This window comes from Neoarius graeffei, chromosome 3, assembly GCF_027579695.1.
Source record: "Neoarius graeffei isolate fNeoGra1 chromosome 3, fNeoGra1.pri, whole genome shotgun sequence".
NCBI classification, from domain to species: Eukaryota; Metazoa; Chordata; class Actinopteri; order Siluriformes; family Ariidae; genus Neoarius; species Neoarius graeffei.
The window spans coordinates 72,323,090-72,344,042 of NC_083571.1; the positions used below are offsets into that span (position 1 = coordinate 72,323,090).

Consider the following 20,953-nt stretch of genomic DNA (forward strand, 5'->3'; position numbering starts at 1 on the left):
TCAGCTTATAAAAACTCAACGTCAAATTTGAGGAAACACATTGCGGTAAGTAGGCTATGTGCTTTTGGCTGTCTTCGTAGGCAGGTTAGCCCTGTTGTAACATCATAAATAACTGTAATATACATTTTTTTGTGGAAATGTATTGACGCACTGCGGCCTCAGACGGCAACACACACACACACACACACACACACACACACACACACCAGAGAACCAAGAAATAAAACTACAAAAAAATCTTCCTAACAATCACTTTTTATTGATGTGAAACCAAAAAATGCTCATGAAAATAAGGTTGCTCGCCTAATGTCACCTCCTCAATAGCGTTACAGTTGTACACGGCTCTGGTCAAAAACTGGGAATGGAAGACTGGTGAAAACTTACTAAATAACAAAACGCCTAACATATCATTTGTGAAATCTCCATTTTTCAAGCTACTGTATTTGTTGTGGATTAGAGGGATTTGTGAAGACTTTAGGTGTTTTTTTCTGTGAGATTTGTTTTATTATTTGTCTACAAGTGCTTGTTCACAAAAGGAAGGGCATTAGCTTGTTAGCTTGACCGCTTGCTAGCAATCCCCACCACCACCCAGCCAAGCTGGGCACTGGCAGCTAGTTAGCAACCTTTTTGCTTGTTACTTCCACTTGCTAACTCCTCTGCGAGATGGATCCAGTAAACAACTTTTTGAGAGATGAAAAGATTAACATCGTTGATCGCATCTTACAGGATTATTTCCAGTCTTTTTCGTACGAGGAGATATTGCATGTGATGTTCAGCTGCTGTTAAAGCTGAACAGTCACTTCATGGAGTGAACATGCACGCGCACACACACAGTGTTATGGTTTATGTGCAGACTGCCTTTTTCTTCTTTTTCTTTGTAACCTCTACCCATTCTTTTGTTATTATGTTACTTTGTAAAGATTTAATTAATTAATATTTAATTTATTATTGTTTTCACCTGTTCACGGCTAAAAGGTCCCAGCTTCACAGTGCAAAACTGAGAGCCAGCTGCTTGCTGTTAAAGCTGAACAGTCACTTCACGGAGTGAACATGCGCGCGTGCGCGCACGCACGCACGCACACACACACACAAAGTGTTATGGTTTATGTGCAGACTGCCTTGAGCTTCTTGTTGTTATTGTTAATACACAGAACTACACACACACAGTTTATGTGTGAAATATATATGAAATCTCTGCCTGTTATGACATCCTGATCAATAAACAAAAGTTACTCAGCAGTTACTCAGTACTTGAGTAGTTTTTTCACTTAGTACTTTTTACTCTTACTCAAGTAATTAATTGGACGACTACTTTTTACTTTTACTTGAGTAATATTATTCTAAAGTAACAACTCTTACTTGAGTACAATTTTTGGCTACTCTACCCACCTCTGGTGCTTAAGCTCCTACAATACATGAACTGCATTGTCGGGGCCCAGGTGAAACAAGCTGCGTGGAAGGCTCGAACTATTGCCATCCCCACTATAGCACCTACCCATGCATGCTCGACATGTGGGCGTACCTTCAAAACCTGGATTGGCCTCATCAGTCACCTCCAGGCCCACAACCACCATCCACCAAATTGAAATTGTGGTCACCTTCGACCCTGAAAGATGAACATCATTATGATCTCATCTCATCTCATTATCTCTAGCTGCTTTATCTTGTTCTACAGGGTCGCAGGCAAGCTGGAGCCTATCCCAGCTGACTACGGGCGAAAGGCAGGGTACACCCTGGACAAGTCACCAGGTCATCACAGGGCTGACACATAGACACAGACAACCATTCACACTCACACCTACGGTCAATTTAGAGTCACCAGTTAACCTAACCTGCATGTCTTTGGACTGTGGGGAAACCGGAGCCCCCGGAGGAAACCCACACGGGGAGAACATGCAAACTCCACACAGAAAGGCCCTCGTCGGCCACGGGGCTCAAACCCAGACCTTCTTGCTGTGAGGCGACAGCGCTAACCACTACACCACTGTGCCGCCCCATCATTATGATATTCCAAGTAATTTCTAGAATATTAATTGGTGGTTCCTATACTAATTTATTTGGTTGCAAGGGTGTTGGTATGGTATTCGAGTTGGTTGCTAGGGTGTTACTACATGGTTACGTTGACAGTTCAGGTAATTGCTAGAATGTTACTAGATGGTTGCTATGCTAACTCATTTGGTTGCTAGGTGGTTGGTATGCTAACCCGGTTGGCTGTTAGGATGTTGCTAGGGTGTTGTTAGGTAGTTGCTATGATATTTCAAGTAATACGAGGGTGTTGTGAGATTCACCATGTGTTACATAATGGTCAAGTTTCATGTCTTTTTCATGACTACTGTAGTTTGGCCTGCATGATCTTCTGACTAAAAATAAAAGCGTCCCGAAATCTTCCCTATGGATCAATGAACTACTTCAGAGTGTTGCTCTGTGACAACCTAATTCCAATCATTTCCAAATTCCCAAAGCACCCCATTCCAGTAAGGGATCAAGAGTTTTGCTGATTTTTATGTTTCTATGGCAGAAATTATCTGTGAAAACCGTGCAAATGTTTTGCATATACTACAACTACTACTTATAATAATAATAATAATAATAATAATAATAATAATAATATGAAGAGCAGTAAGTTGGCTATCAAACCAAATGTAAAACTTTATTTGATGTTTATAAAATTGGTACAGTGACATACAGAAGTTACATGAAGGTTTACATATGAGGATACAGCAAATGTATACACATACTGTCAACTACACAAGTGTTTAAAGAATGTTCCAGTTGACTAAATTTAATGAATGAAAGACAATAATCCTTGGAAAGACTGTTCAGATGTGGAGAAATGTTCAGGCAAGTCACCACCCTCATTAAATCCCCAGTTTCAGCAAATAAAAATATTTGATTTCTCATGTAAATATATACATAGTTTAGAAGAATTAAATATATTACTCCAAATTCCCTTTATCTTCAGTATTGTATTTCTTGTCAAAAGCAAACTTACATGTTATATTTATGAAGAAAAACTGTGTGTATTTACTTCAGTACAATATGCTGGATTGTTTAATAGAAATATACACTATTCAAGTTATTGTGTATGTTTCCTGGTCAGGCTTAGAGCTAGTAGTGCAATGCCACTGAAAGTAGAAGTGATAGAAGAGACAGCCATATCATGGAAAGTGAGCTGGCAATCACTGGTGGCATGGAATTACCTGCAACATATAAACACATAAATGAAATTAAATGTACAAAAATACATATTTAAACCTAAAAATAAACAAGAAATTTAAGTTTGGACACTAAGAACTAATAAATAAATAACACAGTAATATCTTCGCATGTTGATACTGACCAAGGATCTGGGTGGCACTGATGGAGTTTGGATCAACAGAGAAGTTCAAGTTGGCAAGTCCCTTGCGAAGAGTGTCTTTCACTTGGGCCTCAGTAACACTGCCACCAGGACCGAAAGACAGAGTGCTATTTGTCAAAATAGAACCATTCCTGAAATTACACAAAGACATACAGGTTAAAATTCAACCGTTAATCAACAAAGAAATAAACATTCAGAGCCATCTCCTCCTTCTTACTTGAAGTTTAGGATTTGCATGAGGAGGAAGTTTTGAAAGGCTTTCTTGTACAATGGTTCAACCTAAAAGAAATTCGAAAAAGATCAAGTGAGTTAACAGAAGTGTCAAATACACTGATAAACTGGTCTATCGCATTTAGTTCTAAATGTAGTTAAAGGTAATAAATAATGAATTCACTGAGACGACACTGAGAAAAGTTCAAATTCATATATAATTGACATGTCCATTGAATTGGACGTCATAATATTCAGAAATTAGAGAAACTGAACTGACATATTGGGTGACTACAAAAATTAGACAAGTTCTGATTTACTTCTTAACAGAAAGATAACATTTGAACTATGATGAGTTCTTCAGGTTGTCTGATATGGCAGCAGAATTGCTCAGGTGGCAAAGTGACTCTTGTTTAAAAGAATCAGATAAATTGTTAATGGAAGCATTATCAATAATACATACCCCGTTACGGATTTGTTTAGACTTTGTTGAAAACTGTGGAGAGCTTGTATTGGCCAGGGCTGCATTGAAGGTTTCATTAATGCTGAAGATCAAGTTGAAAATTGCAGTTACGATTTGAGGCGTTGAAGTTGGGTTTGTTGTAGAGCTGTTTGTGACTATTGATTGAGAGATTAAATAGGAATTAGAATGTTTACATGAACAAAACATTATTTAAAAGCAGTATCTTTGAAACTGTATACTGACCAGGAACCTTGGTGACATTTACAGAATTTGGAAGAATGTTCAAGCTTGAGATGGTGGTAGTTGCATTAACAAGAGTGCCTTGCACTATGGTGTTATTTGGGATGGAGCCATTCGCACTAAATTCAAGGGTGGAGTTTACCAAAATAGAACCATTCCTAAAACGTAACCACAGTGAGATACACACTGAAATACTGAATCATCAAAAGTATAGATAAACAATTATTCAGAGCAATATTTCACATATTTCTCACCTGAAACTGTGAATCACCATCCTGATGAAGTTTTGGAACTTTTGTTTGTAAATTGGTTCAAGCTGAAAAAACATTAATGAAGAGATTTTTCATAAACACTGAAGTCATATGCATTGGCAGTGAAGTTTACTCACTTTTAGACCTTGATATTATGAAAGACAACAGGTAAGTCATATACAAAGATAAAATGTTGAGATGCAGACAGTTGCCACACTGCATGGCAAATATAATTGAGTTCAATATGCACATAGAAAAACAAGAGGAAGAATCATAAGTGACCAGTATGTATGCCCTTTTGGCAGAAAGCCACCATTTATACCATTATAGGTCCTAAACATTGTCTTGTATGGGGGTAGAACTATTTAGGCGCAAAGTTATTTGTCTTGTTCTGAAAATTAAAATAGAATGTAAATAATATTCAGAAATTAGAGAAACTGAACTGACATATTGGGTGACTACAAAAATTAGACAAGTTCTGATTTACTTCTTAACAGAAAGATAACATTTGAACTATGATGATTTTTTCAGGTTGTCTGATATGGCAGCAGAATTGCTCAGGTGGCAAAGTGACTCTTGTTTAAAAGAATCAGATAAATTGTTAATGGAAGCATTATCAATAATACATACCCCGTTACGGATTTGTTTAGACTTTGTTGAAAACTGTGGAGAGCTTGTATTGGCCAGGGCTGCATCGAAGGTTTCATTAATGCTGAAGATCAAGTTGAAAATTGCAGTTACGATTTGAGGCGTTGAAGTTGGGTTTGTTGTGACTATTGATTGAGAGATTAAATAGGAATTAGAATGTTTACATGAACAAAACATTATTTAAATGCAGTATCTTTGAAACTGTATACTGACCAGGAACCTCGGTGACATTTACAGAATTTGGAAGAATGTACAAGCTTGAGATGGTGGTAGTTGCATTAACAAGAGTGCCTTGCACTATGGTGTTATTTGGGATGGAGCCATTCGCACTAAATTCAAGGGTGGAGTTTACCAAAATAGAACCATTCCTAAAACGTAACCACAGTGAGATACACACTGAAATACTGAATCATCAAAAGTATAGATAAACAATTATTCAGAGCAATATTTCACATATTTCTCACCTGAAACTGTGAATTACCATCCTGATGAAGTTTTGGAACTTTTGTTTGTAAATTGGTTCAAGCTGAAAAAACATTAATGAAGAGATTTTTCATAAACACTGAAGTCATATGCATTGGCAGTGAAGTTTACTCACTTTAAGACCTTGATATTATGAAAGATAACAGGTAAGTCATATACAAAGATAAAATGTTGAGATGCAGACAGTTGCCACACTGCATGGCAAATATAATTGAGTTCAATATGCACATAGAAAAACAAGAGGAAGAATCATAAGTGACCAGTATGTATGCCCTTTTGGCAGAAAGCCACCATTTATACCATTATAGGTCCTAAACATTGTCTTGTATGGGGGTAGAACTATTTAGGCACAAAGTTATTTGTCTTGTTCTGAAAATTAAAATGGAATGTAAATGGATCATCATTTTCATTAACAATTAAACATACCTGCTTACGGATACTTTTAGCTTTTTCTGCAAACTCTGGAGAGCTGGTATTGGCCAGGGCTGGAGCAAAGGTTTCATTGATGCTAAAGGCCAAGTTGAATGCTGCAGCAACTACTGGAGGAGTGTTTGTTGAACTGTTTGTAGTTGGACTCGGGGTTGTAGTCTGTGCTGATGCATTTGTGGCTGTCAGACAGGAAAGACAAAGTTTGATTGCCTATATCCAGCAAACAAACAAACAAAAAAATACAGCAACCACACAGTGATGTTCACTGTGAAATTCAGCTATAACATGAGAGTTCTCCGTAACCAAAAATAAAATTGGAAGCGCATTCAGACCCTCACAAAGTATGGAAATGAAATCTGGATCACACTTGCCAAATAACTTTTCTCGCTCTCATATTGTGATTGCTATGCAGTGTGTTATATAAAAATTGTATAATATATTAAAATAAAGGGTACAAATCTAATTTCTGTGTAGATTCAACATAACATTTCCAGAGGTCTGTATGTTGCACGACTGCAATTCACACATTGTCTTGCTAAATAATACAGCTTCTTGAGGGAGAAGACGGCATATTTATTGAGAGATTAAATAGGAATTAGAATGTTTACATGAACAAAACATTATTTAAATGCAGTATCTTTGAAATTGTATACTGACCAGGAACCTCGGTGACATTTACAGAATTTGCAAGAATGTTCAAGCTTGAGTTGGTGGTAGTTGCATTAACAAGAGTGCCTTGCACTATGGTGTTATTTGGGATGGAGCCATTCGCACTAAATTCAAGGGTGGAGTTTGCCAAAATAGAACCATTCCTAAAACGTAACCACAGTGAGATACACACTGAAATACTGAATCATCAAAAGTAAACAATTATTCAGAGCAATAGTTCACATATTATTTCTCACCTGAAACTGTGAATTACCATCCTGATGAAATTTTGGAACTTTTGTTTGTAAATTGGTTCAAGCTGAAAAAACATTAATGAAGAGATTTTTCATAAACACTGAAGTCATATGCATTGGCAGTGAAGTTTACTCACTTTTAGACCTTGATATTATGAAAGATAACAGGTAAGTCATATACAAAGATAAAATGTTGAGACGCAGACAGTTGCCACACTGCATGGCAAATATAATTGAGTTCAATATGCACATAGAAAAACAAGAGGAAGAATCATAAGTGACCAGTATGTATGCCCTTTTGGCAGAAAGCCACCATTTATACCATTATAGGTCCTAAACATTGTCTTGTATGGGGGTAGAACTATTTAGGCGCAAAGTTATTTGTCTTGTTCTGAAAATTAAAATAGAATGTAAATGGATCATTTTCATTAACAATTAAACATACCTGCTTACGGATACTTTTAGCTTTTTCTGCAAACTCTGGAGAACTGGTATTGGCCAGGGCTGGAACAAAGGTTTCACTGATGCTAAAGACCAAGTTGAATGCTGCAGCAACTACAGAAGGAGTGTTTGTTGAACTGTTTATAGTTGGACTCGGGGTTGTAGTCTGTGCTGATGCATTTGTGGCTGTCAGACAGGAAAGACAAAAAGTTTGATTGCCTATATCCAGCAAACAAACAAACAAACAAAAAATATACAGCAACCACACAGTGGTGTTCACTGTGAAATTCAGCTATAACATGAGAGTTCTCCGTAACCAAAAATAAAATTGCAAGAGCATTCAGTCCCTCACAAAGTATGGAAATGAAATCTGGATCACACTTGCCAAATAACTTTTCTCGCTCTCATATTGTGATTGCTATGCAGTGTGTTATATAAAAATTGTATAATATATTAAAATAAAGGGTACAAATCTAATTTCTGTGTAGATTCAACATAACATTTCCAGAGGTCTGTATGTTGCACGACTGCAATTCACACATGGTCTTGCTAAATAATACAGCTTCTTGAGGGAGAAGACGGCATATTTATTGAGAGATTAAATAGGAATTAGAATGTTTACATGAACAAAACATTATTTAAATGCAGTATCTTTGAAATTGTATACTGACCAGGAACCTCGGTGACATTTACAGAATTTGCAAGAATGTTCAAGCTTGAGTTGGTGGTAGTTGCATTAACAAGAGTGCTTTGCACTATGGTGTTATTTGGGATGGAGCCATTCGCACTAAATTCAAGGGTGGAGTTTGCCAAAATAGAACCATTCCTAAAACGTAACCACAGTGAGATACACACTGAAATACTGAATCATCAAAAGTAAATAATTATTCAGAGCAATAGTTCACATATTATTTCTCACCTGAAACTGTGAATTACCATCCTGATGAAGTTTTGGAACTTTTGTTTGTAAATTGGTTCAAGCTGAAAAAACATTAATGAAGAGATTTTTCATAAACACTGAAGTCATATGCATTGGCAGTGAAGTTTACTCACTTTTAGACCTTGATATTATGAAAGATAACAGGTAAGTCATATACAAAGATAAAATGTTGAGACGCAGACAGTTGCCACACTGCATGGCAAATATAATTGAGTTCAATATGCACATAGAAAAACAAGAGGAAGAATCATAAGTGACCAGTATGTACTGTATGCCCTTTTGGCAGAAAGCCACCATTTATACCATTATAGGTCCTAAACATTGTCTTGTATGGGGGTAGAACTATTTTGGTGCAAAGTTATTTGTCTTGTTCTGAAAATTAAAATGGAATGTAAATGGATCATCATTTTCATTAACAATTAAACATACCTGCTTACGGATACTTTTAGCTTTTTCTGCAAACTCTGGAGAGCTGGTATTGGCCAGGGCTGGAGCAAAGGTTTCATTGATGCTAAAGGCCAAGTTGAATGCTGCAGCAACTACTGGAGGAGTGTTTGTTGAACTGTTTGTAGTTGGACTCGGGGTTGTAGTCTGTGCTGATGCATTTGTGGCTGTCAGACAGGAAAGACAAAGTTTGATTGCCTATATCCAGCAAACAACAACAACAACAAAAAAAATATATATATATAGCAACCACACAGTGGTGTTCACTGTGAAATTCGGCTATAACATGAGAGTTCTCCATAACCAAAAACAAAATTGGAAGAGCATTCAGACCCTCACAAAGTATGGAAATGAAATCTGGATCACGCCTGCCAAATAACTTTTTTCTCGCTCTCATATTGTGATTGCTATGCAGTGTGTTATATAAAAATTGTATAATATATTAAAATAAAGGGTACAAATCTAATTTCTGTGTAGATTCAATATAACACATTTCCAGAGGTCTGTATGTTGCACGACTGCAATTCACACATGGTCTTGCTAAATAATACAGCTTCTTGAGGGAGAAGACGGCATATTTATTGAGAGATTAAATAGGAATTAGAATGTTTACATGAACAAAACATTATTTAAGTGCAGCATCTTTGAAATTGTATACTGACCAGGAACCTCGGTGACATTTACAGAATTTGCAAGAATGTTCAAGCTTGAGTTGGTGGTAGTTGCATTAACAAGAGTGCCTTGCACTATGGTGTTATTTGGGATGGAGCCATTCGCACTAAATTCAAGGGTGGAGTTTGCCAAAATAGAACCATTCCTAAAACGTAACCACAGTGAGATACACACTGAAATACTGAATCATCAAAAGTAAATAATTATTCAGAGCAATAGTTCACATATTATTTCTCACCTGAAACTGTGAATTACCATCCTGATGAAGTTTTGGAACTTTTGTTTGTAAATTGGTTCAAGCTGAAAAAACATTAATGAAGAGATTTTTCATAAACACTGAAGTCATATGCATTGGCAGTGAAGTTTACTCACTTTTAGACCTTGATATTATGAAAGATAACAGGTAAGTCATATACAAAGATAAAATGTTGAGACGCAGACAGTTGCCACACTGCATGGCAAATATAATTGAGTTCAATATGCACATAGAAAAACAAGAGGAAGAATCATAAGTGACCAGTATGTATGCCCTTTTGGCAGAAAGCCACCATTTATACCATTATAGGTCCTAAACATTGTCTTGTATGGGGGTAGAACTATTTAGGCACAAAGTTATTTGTCTTGTTCTGAAAATTAAAATAGAATGTAAATGGATCATTATTTTCATTAACAATTAAACATACCTGCTTACAGATACTTTTAGCTTTTTCTGCAAACTCTGGAGAGCTGGTATTGGCCAGGGCTTGAACAAAGGTTTCATTGATGCTAAAAGCCAAGTTGAATGCTGCAGCAACTACTGGAGGAGTATTTGTTGAACTGTTTGTAGTTGGCCTCGGGGTTGTAGCCTGTGCTGATGCATTTGTGGCTGTCAGACAGGAAAGACAAAGTTTGATTTCCTATATCCATCAAACAAAAAAAAATATCAACCACACAATGGTGTTCACTGTGAAATTCGGCTATAACATGAGAGTTCCCCATAACCAAAAACAAAATTGGAAGCGCATTCAGACTCTCACAAAGTGTGGAAATGAAATCTGGATCACACCTGCCAAATAACTTTTTTCTCGCTCTCATATTGTGATTTGCTATGCAGTTTGTTATATAAAAATTGTATAATATATTAAAATAAAGGGTACAAATCTAATTTCTGTGTAGGTTCAATATAACACATTTCCAGAGGTCTGTATGTTGCACGACTGCAATTCACATATTGTCTTGCTAAATAATACAGCTTCTTGTGAGAGAAGATGGCATATTTATTAACTGTGTGCATTCTATTTGACTGGTAAGTGTTATATTTGATTGACAATGTAAGGACGACAAAAACTGAGATACTGTACAATTTAGATCCTCAGGGAGAACACAGGAAACACTTACCAATCAGACACAAAATGGCCGGTATAAGCCTCCAGTCCATTGTGTTATTTATAACCTAAAAATAAAAATATATTTACACAAATTTTATTTAAAAAATAGATGTAGTAAAAGTTAAGCAAAGTAAACAAAGTTTCCAGAAAAGACTTTCATCAGCTGTGTAAGAAAAGTGTGTCTGTGGGTGTAGGAGGTGAAATCAATTGATATTCCAGTTCGTCTATGATGGACAGATATGTAATTAATAGATACTTAATAAATAGATATTGAAATATAAAAAAGTTAAAATGTACAATGAAAAATGTAATAAAACAAACTTCTTTTAGGCAAGTTGTCAGTTACCAGTTTAGACAAAACTCATGCCACATGAGAGTAAAGAATATAAAGATTATTTTGATGTTATCTATCTATCTATCTATCTATCTATCTATCTATCTATCTATCTATCTATCTATCTATCTATCTATCTATCTATCTATCTATTTTTATGATATGATTATACTTAAATTACAATGATATACTTAAAACAATTACAGTACCAGCCAAAAGTTTGTACACCCCTACTCTACTCATTCACAGTTTTTTCTATATCGTGACTCTATTTTTATGATATGATTATACTTAAATTACAATGATATACTTAAAACAATTACAGTACCAGCCAAAAGTTTGTACACCCCTACTCTACTCATTCACAGTTTTTTCTATATCGTGACTATTCTCTACATTGTAGAACAATACTGAAGACATCAAAACTATGAACCATATCTGGACCATATCTGAAATTATGTGGTAAACAAAAAAATACTGTTAAAAATATATGTTTGATATTGTAGATTCTTCAAAGTATCCAGTGTTTATCTTGATGATGCTTTGCACACTACTGGCATTATCTTAAACATCTTCATGAGGCAGTCACCTGGAATGCTTTTCAATTAACAGCTATGCCTCGTCAAAAGGAAATGAATGGAATTTCTTGCCTTCTTAATATGTTTGAGATCAAATATTAAATAATTAGAGTTGAGCCAGATACTCGGCTGAAACGAGTATCCGGTATGGATAAAGCACTTTTGCCGAGTACGAGTATTATACGAGTAATACGAGTCAATATCTGTGCTCGGCCTGAATGAAAATCCTCACACAGCGTCACAGCGCCCCTCCCCTACACACACCGCTCTGCTCACTCACACAGAGAACAGCTCTCTGTCTCTCCCTCAGTCACTCAGGTTCGCGGGTCTTTTCCGTTAACGTTTCAGGTTTCTTCAGCTTCAAGTTTGTTTTTATTTCAGTTTGTACTTATAACCAGTAGAGTTCTGGTAAACGTGGGTTTATTCAGACGTGGTGCTTGGTAGAAAGCGACTTGCGTTGCGTCTCTGCCTGTCGGAGATTTTTTTTTCTTTTTTTAACCGTCGGTTAAAAACAGGTTTTTTTTTACTTCACGTATTGAGTGTCTGAAACTTTCTTGCTGTAATTCATGTAAAAATAAAGGTAGTAGTGGTATAAGTATTACAAATTAAGCTACACACACACACACACACACACACACACACACACACACACTCTCTCTGCCGGTCGTCGGAATTTTTTTTTTTAAACCGTCAGTTGGCTCTAACCAGTTTTATTTTACTTCACGCACTGAGTGTCTGACACTTTCTAGGTAGTAGTGGTATAAATAATATTACAAATTAAGCTACACACACACACACACACACACACACACACACACACACACACACACACCTGGTGTGGAAATAAAAAAAATTAAAAAGAACAACAAAAAAAAAATCACACTGATCATAAAAAAAATTAAAAGTTAAAAAAAGAAAGTTGAGTATGAAAACTCTTGTTCATTACATTTCATTTCATAATTGCAACTGCATGTGTTGTATTCATTGTTGCAAAACTTGTTCTGTAAATTTCGCTTGCTATCGTGATCAAAACCATTGATCTGAAGCTCAATGCTGATGCTGTCCTGTAAATAGTTTTCTAATCAGCAATAAATATAACAATTTCTGATCAACCCATATCAATTGCATGCTTAAAATAACATACTGGTTAAAGCCCCGCCCGTTTCAAGACAACCAGACCCACTTCCGGGTTAAATCCCGCCCACTTGCGGGTTAGGCACCGCCCACTCCGAGTACGGATACAGATAATGCTGTACTCGCTCATCCCTATAAATAATAAAAATACAGTGAATAGCCATATTCCACAACTATAGTAATCCATATTATGTCAAGAACTGCTCAACTAACTAAAGAGAAACGACATCCATCATTACATGAAGACAGGACTTTTAATTAATAAAAATAAAGAAAAAAAACCCACTGAATTAGGTGTGTCTAAACTTTTGACTGTTACTGTATATTCAATAGGGTTGAGGTCAGGACTTGTTTGAAGCTTAATGTTATCCTGCTTTATCCATTATCTAGCTTTAATGTGTGCTTGAGGTCATTGTCCTGTTGTAACACCCAATTGCGTCCAAGCTTGCTGAAGAATTCTGAGGTAGTCCTCCTCCATTATTCCATCCACTTTGTGCAATGCATGAGTAAAACAGCCCTAGAGCATGGTGCTACCACCACCATGCTTAACAGTTGGTACATTGTTCTTAGGGTTGCCTGCCTTCAGTGTTGGGCACGCTACTTTCAAAAAGTAATTAGTTATAGTTACTAGTTACTTTTCCCAAAAAGTAACTGAGTTAGTAACGAAGTTACTTCGTCATAAAAGTAACTAATTACCAGGGAAAGTAATTATTCCGTTACATTTTGTGTCACCCCCCCCCCCAAAAAAAAAATCACATTCAATTAGTGTAATCATAATAAAAGTGAATGTTAAATGTGTTTAATGACTGAAATGGACACTTAACAGAACCAATTAGTAACGTTATCTACACTATATTAATATTTTTGTGGGACAATGTGAGATAAGACATCTATCAAATTTAATATATTTTTGTAGTTATTAAAATTATGTTACTAATTACTGGTCACTGACGAGGACAAATGCTTTGTTCCTCGACATAATGTGCATTGCACTTAGACATTTTTGCCTTTTATTTCAAGTAATGAAAAGTAATGGCTGTATTTCCAATGTGAAAGCGCAGTGCTGGGCTGACCATGTGTTGTATTCATTGTTGCAAAACTTGTTCTGTAAATTTCGCTTGCTATCGTGATCAAAACCATTGATCTGAAGCTCAATGCTGATGCTGTCCTGTAAATAGTTTTCTAATCAGCAATAAATATAACAATTTCTGATCAACCCATATCAATTGCATGCTTAAAATAACATACTGGTTAAAGCCCCGCCCGTTTCAAGACAACCAGACCCACTTCCGGGTTAAATCCCGCCCACTTGCGGGTTAGGCACCGCCCACTCCGAGTACGGATACAGATAATGCTGTACTCGCTCATCCCTATAAATAATAAAAATACAGTGAATAGCCATATTCCACAACTATAGTAATCCATATTATGTCAAGAACTGCTCAACTAACTAAAGAGAAACGACATCCATCATTACATGAAGACAGGACTTTTAATTAATAAAAATAAAGAAAAAAAACCCACTGAATTAGGTGTGTCTAAACTTTTGACTGTTACTGTATATTCAATAGGGTTGAGGTCAGGACTTGTTTGAAGCTTAATGTTATCCTGCTTTATCCATTATCTAGCTTTAATGTGTGCTTGAGGTCATTGTCCTGTTGTAACACCCAATTGCGTCCAAGCTTGCTGAAGAATTCTGAGGTAGTCCTCCTCCATTATTCCATCCACTTTGTGCAATGCATGAGTAAAACAGCCCTAGAGCATGGTGCTACCACCACCATGCTTAACAGTTGGTACATTGTTCTTAGGGTTGCCTGCCTTCAGTGTTGGGCACGCTACTTTCAAAAAGTAATTAGTTATAGTTACTAGTTACTTTTCCCAAAAAGTAACTGAGTTAGTAACGAAGTTACTTCGTCATAAAAGTAACTAATTACCAGGGAAAGTAATTATTCCGTTACATTTTGTGTCACCCCCCCCCCCAAAAAAAAAATCACATTCAATTAGTGTAATCATAATAAAAGTGAATGTTAAATGTGTTTAATGACTGAAATGGACACTTAACAGAACCAATTAGTAACGTTATCTACACTATATTAATATTTTTGTGGGACAATGTGAGATAAGACATCTATCAAATTTAATATATTTTTGTAGTTATTAAAATTATGTTACTAATTACTGGTCACTGACGAGGACAAATGCTTTGTTCCTCGACATAATGTGCATTGCACTTAGACATTTTTGCCTTTTATTTCAAGTAATGAAAAGTAATGGCTGTATTTCCAATGTGAAAGCGCAGTGCTGGGCTGACCGCTCACCATCGCTGTCTTCCGATTGAAAGTGTGCGCAGTAGTGCAGTAGGCGAAGCCTACCTACGTATGCTGTCCAAATCTACTCTGATTGGCTTACTATGCCATTGTCTCGCATCTCCCTGCCCCACACTAAAGCAGAGGAAAGAAAGACTGAACAAGCAGCGTGCTAGATAAGAACAGCTTTAATAAAGTAACGCATAGTATTTTATTGTAAGTAACGGGAACGGCGTTATAACGATGTAAAAAGTAATTAGTTAGATTACTCGTTACTAAAAAAAGTAACGCCGTTAGTAATGCCATTTATTTCTAACACCGTTATTCCCATCACTGCCTGCCTTACCTTTACTCCTCCAAGCGTACCTTTTGATGTTTGTGGTCAAATAACTCAATCTTTGTCTCATCTGATCATAAAACTTTCCTCAAGAAAGCTTTTTTTTTTGTCCATGTGGTCAGCTACAAACTTTAGTCTATCTTGAAGGTATCAATTTTGGAGCAGAGGCTTCAGTCTAGGGTGGCACCTTATCAGTTCGTTACAATGTGAGTCTTGCTTAACTGTAGTCAGTGTTCCAGCAGCTTCCAGTTCATGGCAGGTCTGTGCCTTGGTGGTTCCTGGGTTGTTTCTGATCACCCAAACCAATTTCTGCTCAGCTGAAAAGGACAGTTTGGGTCTTTTTCCAGACCTTGACAAAGTGGCTTCACTTCCCAGTAACATGTACTAATGTACAGTTGTTTGAACTGATGTTGGAATCTGCAGTTGTTTAGTAAACGGCTCCATGAGACATTCCTGGGTGTGTAAATCAATAATGCTCTTTCTCAGATTTACACTGAGCTCCTTGGACTTCCCCATTGTTCTGTGTGTTGGTCAATCCAGTGAGTGTCAATTAAACCTTTTTTATGTTGTGCACAGAGAAGCTACCAGCTGCAGTCAATCATCATCACTAACAAGAAGTTAAGAGGCCTTGGTCTTGGAGAGTTAAAGACATTTTGGAGCATTCAGCACCATTGAATTAATAATGTTAATAATTAATAATGTATGTTGTACAATCATTCTGCCACAGAAAAAGAACAGTTCCCAATATTGCCATGACATTCATGTCCATGATGAGTGTATGTAAATGTCTGACCGCAACTGTAAATACTTTGTGTTCAAAACAATTTTCTTTTGTATTATAAAAATAGTTAATCATGTACACTGCGTGTGAATACAGTACCAGTCAAAAGTTGACGCACCTTCTAATTCAATGTTTTTCTTTATCTATTAAAAGACATTTCATATACAGTATTTAAGAATCATTTCATGATTTTGAAGAATCTAAAATCTGAAACATATTTTTTAAACACTTTTTTGCTTGCCACATAATTCCATATATGTTCCAGATGTTACTTCATAGTTTTGATGTCTTCAGTATTGTTCTATAATGTAGAGAATAATCACAATACAGAAAAACCTGTAAATGAGTAGAGTAGGGGTGTACAAACTTTTGACTGGTAGTGTATAATGTTTTTAAGCATAATACCTCAATGAATATTAAACATCTTAATATTTAAATTGTCAATAAGAGCCTGATACATTTTTATATTTTTCAGGCTTGTGATTCTAATGATTGTGGGGAGTCTGGTGATTCTTGGGAGAAAGTAAAGTAATGACTCACCTGAATCCGCAGGTAGCAGAGGTAGAGTGTTCTCAGTCCAGTGGCAAAGTGTAACATATGGAGCAGGAAAATGGGATATTTAACCAGAGGGTGTAACAAGGCGTTTACTGTCATGATGCTAAACCCGTGATGTCAAAAGGGCCTGGGAGCCAATCACAGCTTGGCTGACAACCTGAAAAACAACATTATTAACAAATGATGTTTCCTGCCTTTTATTTATTTATTTATTTAAACAAGATAAGGAAAAGGTGAGAATAAAATTTATAATGTGATGATAAATTAGATAATGTTAATGCTCTCAGAGGATCTTCGATTCTGTGGTTCACACTATATACTGAGACCACACCCTAGTGTCACCTTTCTTTAGGCAAAGTTAACAAACAAGCCTGAAAGCAAATAAAGGGGAAAAATTATGTGTATTGCATGCATATGAAAATATAGGTGATGGAACCTTGCATGCTTACATTATGAAGTATTTTTGGTATTTGCTGAGATAGCAAACCAGCACAAATGAGTAAAAAGTAAAATGGCTGCTCAAAGGCTGTATTGGTCACAGGGTGATACCACATTCATACACTGCTTCAAGAATGTGGCAAATTCAGGTGAACTGAATGCTATATTCGGTAATAAATGTCACTGGGTTACCGACCAGATGAAGATGGAGTTGAGGAATGAGTTTACCAGTCACAAATCACATAACTGAAGGTTTGAATATGACTTTTCACTATTTCCTGAAATCCTTTGTCAGTGTGAATATGCATCAGTATCTGTAAATAGCAGGCTCAACCAGACCTACAACATCCATTTCTAGTTTCTCACATTGTACAGAAGGCAGGGGAATGGGTTAAAGAGAGGCAGCAGAGGGTGTGGCACATTTGTCAGATGATGTAAATCTGTGACCCCATAATTAATTTCTCCACTTTTTGACTACCCCAATGTGGGGCAGTCAAAAAGGCCTCTTTTTTCTGAAGTGAAATATTTGTATTACAGTAAATGTGTACTATTGCAGTAATAAGTAGTATTATATATCAGTAAATATGACAAAAACAAATCTGTGATTTTGGAATATGATAAATTACATAGTTCCTGACATGTAGCTTTTATTCTCGAATCATTTGCCAGGAGTTTCTTGCCAGTGTTGGTGTATAAACTATGTCCTTATTTCTGTTTTTCATCAATAATATTACATTTAACACTCATCATAGCAGACAGACAGCTCGTTCAGTGTTGAGTGCAGGATGTTTTGTCATTGTTCCTTCGCTGTTAGTGATAGCTTTATTTGTGATGTGTATATTATTCATTTCTCGAATGAAGACCGGCATTAGAGCCCTCACAGCAGGCCGAATGGGTGATGACTCATAATTGCAGAGCCAAAGCTACCGTTGAGGCTCACCCATAGGAGCATCACTCCTCTCCGTTTCACAGGTTTGCTGTCCTCAGTGATGCATCCACTAAGAAACCTGAAAGGGCTCGGGTTATAGGGGATTCGATCTTAAAGCACTCACGTAGAGTCAGAAATTAGCTCGACTTTTAGGAGAATCAGCCACTTCAGTTTGGTGTGTACCAGGAGCCAGGGTGCTGCATATAACTGTCAGTAACAGCGCTGAAAGCGCAGGTTCAGGTGGACTAACAATACCCAAGCACCACAGCACCCCTCTTCCTGGGGATACTAGACACACCTGTTTCCTGATCACCTACTCACCTGTATAAGACTCAGACAAACAAACAGACAATGCGAAGTATCGCTCAGTGTTCCAACCTGACCTTACTGAGCCTTATTCTCTTGTTTACATATTTCCATGACTCTGACCTTATCGCTTCATTTATTCCCGACCTTGATTCAGTTTAGTCTCCATTACACTGTTTGAACATCGACTGACCTTAGCCTGCCCCTGACTATGCTTCCTGGATTACGACTTGGACTTGGTTACCAGTTTGTGATGCCCCCTCTCTCCCCTGTGCCTGCATCCCGTAAGTGCCTGCAATCTGACAGGATACTTTGCCAATATGAATGCAGCAGAAGAGGTGAAACAAACTGCTTTAAACACACAGGGATGCCTGTTGGGAGAACACCAGCAAACATTAAGTGTACTTAGCACTCGTATGTCACAATTAATGGCTGTTGTTTCGCAGGCCCTCCTGACATCAAGCAGGGCTCGAAATTCGCGGTGGTCCGGTCACCCGAGGCGACTTAATTTGTCATTTGGTGGGTAATTCCTGTCACTAGCCAGCCCAGCTGGCTAGTTGAATGAAAATAAATTAAAAAATATATATATATGAAGCGAAGATTCAGACTAGGGCTGTGCGATATATCGAATATACTCGATATATCTCCGAAAGTTCTGTGTGAGATACATAAAATTATTATATCGTAACTATCGAGTATTTTATGGTCATCTGCCGACTTGCATTTGTTTCGTGTTTGCTGTGTTTGTTTAAAACATTTTCCGGTGGTTTTCTCCCTGTCCCTCAGGCAGTAACGTGAGAGGCTGCCTAAGGGTAAAAAAACAATAGCGTCACGCACTCTCCAACCAATCCCGGGCGACATCTAGGTGCTGAAAGGAACTTGCGGGAAGATTTTCTAGTTTCAGTTTACAGCATTGATTCAGTTCGTGCAATCACTGGTGTTGCATAGGCTACCGTGTAAGCTCTGTGAATTTCAGCAACAAATTAAAAATGGAAGTGCACGAATTGGTTCCTAAAAGAACTAGTAAGGGGTCAGTCATCTGGCATTTTTTGGATATCACGAGGAGGACGTGGAACAGCAAATGCCAATTTGTAAAGTGTGCAAAAAAAAAAAACTGTCATCATGAAAGGCAGCAGCACTACAAATATGTTCCATCACCTGAAAACTCACCCGGTACAGTATGAAGAGTCTCTTAAACTCCAAACTACTTGCCCACGAGCTAAACCCCCCCCACAAGCTAAACAAATGACCATAGCGGCCTCGTTCCCCAAAGCCACCCCATATGAGAAAACGAGTCAGAGATGGAGAGCTATAATGGATGCAATCACTAACGTCATTGCCGAAGACATGATCCCAGTTAGTATAGTGGAAAAACCAGGCTTCCAAAAATTACTAAACACACTCGATCCCAAATATGAGTTGCCTGGTCGCAGACATTTTACAGAGAAGACAATATTTTGGATGCTATAGTCATGATAGTAAGTATATTTGCTTTCAATACTCATACACCAAGTTGCCAAGTTTTCCGATATATTATTATTTGTTGATATTATATTATGGTGCTCTGTGTTGTTCTCATTTATGTGTTCAACAACAGTATCAAAATACTCCGGTCTTGAAATAAATGCACATTAGTCATGAACAATGGGAACTACTCTCTTTGTGTTATTTTTGACAGAAGTAAAATTCATACGTGAACAAATTTTGGCTAGTTGATTTTCTGTTTGGCTAGTTACTTTGGAAGGTAACTAGTCCGGCTGGCTGGTGAAAAAATATATGAATTTCGAGCCCTGTCAAGTCAAGTCAAGTTTATTTGTATAGCGCTTTTAACAATAACCATTGTCACAAAGCAGCTTGACAGAATTTGAACGACTTAAAATATGAGCTAATTTTATCCCTAATCTATCCCCAATGAGCACGCCTGTGGCAACAGTGGCAAAGAAAAACTCCCTCAGACGACATGAGGAACCTCGAGAGGAACCAGACTCAAAAGGGAATCCATCCCCATCTGGGCAACAACAGACAACATGACTATAACATTAACAGTCCTAACATAAAGTCAGCTTCGTTGATGCTATAAACCCCCTACCGACGGAAACCCGAGCGCAAAACCATAGTCCCAAAGTCAGCTGCAGTCCTAAAGTCAGCAAGTTAGCTGCAGTCCCCAGCCACAAAAGCACCACTGCAAGAGTCCAGAGTGTCCTTCAGGCACGACCCCCAATTGTCCACATGGGGCCGCCCTCTACAGGAGCGATGCGATGAGACTCCAACCAGACACAGGGCACCAGAATGGATTAGACATGTCCCACGTCATCAACCAGTGCTGCTTCAATGGTTCTGTGGCTGGAAAGGTCCTCAGGAGAGGTATCAGAATATAAATGCTTTCTCCTTCAGTGTTCTCTGTACTT

The 20,953-nt window shown here is 37.3% G+C and overlaps 1 protein-coding gene across 2 annotated transcripts; it reads right to left on the reverse strand.

Annotated features, from left to right (window-relative positions):
• Positions 1-2,624: 2,624 nt before the first annotated feature.
• Positions 2,625-16,987, reverse strand: LOC132883527 (mucin-2-like). 2 transcript variants are annotated; one of them, XM_060917238.1, is made up of 21 exons: positions 16,859-16,987; positions 10,859-10,913; positions 10,165-10,346; positions 9,720-9,781; positions 9,472-9,626; positions 8,795-8,976; positions 8,345-8,406; positions 8,097-8,251; positions 7,430-7,611; positions 6,988-7,049; positions 6,740-6,894; positions 6,080-6,261; positions 5,635-5,696; positions 5,384-5,538; positions 5,153-5,295; positions 4,526-4,587; positions 4,275-4,429; positions 4,032-4,186; positions 3,576-3,637; positions 3,341-3,489; positions 2,625-3,200 (listed from the first exon to the last, which is right to left on the reverse strand). In XM_060917238.1, exons 1-21 carry the CDS (start codon positions 16,970-16,972, stop codon positions 3,109-3,111), a joined length of 2,583 nt encoding a protein of 860 aa, XP_060773221.1. In that variant the 5' UTR covers positions 16,973-16,987; the 3' UTR covers positions 2,625-3,108. The 2 variants fall into 2 exon arrangements, with proteins under 2 accessions (XP_060773221.1, XP_060773222.1); XM_060917239.1 differs by lacking the exons at positions 5,384-5,538; positions 5,635-5,696; positions 6,080-6,261.
• Between the last annotated feature and the right edge of the window lie 3,966 nt (positions 16,988-20,953).

Excerpts from the sequence above, each read along its gene's own strand:
- LOC132883527 (XM_060917238.1), bottom strand. The coding sequence starts at position 16,972 with ATGACAGTAAACGCCTTGTTACACCCTCTGGTTAAATATCCCATTTTC. Across the intron at positions 8,407-8,794 it reads CTAAAAGTATCCGTAAGCAG|CTTGAACCAATTTACAAACA; the intron begins GTATGTTTAATT and ends ATGTTTTTTCAG. Across the intron at positions 5,697-6,079 it reads CTAAAAGTATCCGTAAGCAG|CTTGAACCAATTTACAAACA; the intron begins GTATGTTTAATT and ends ATGTTTTTTCAG.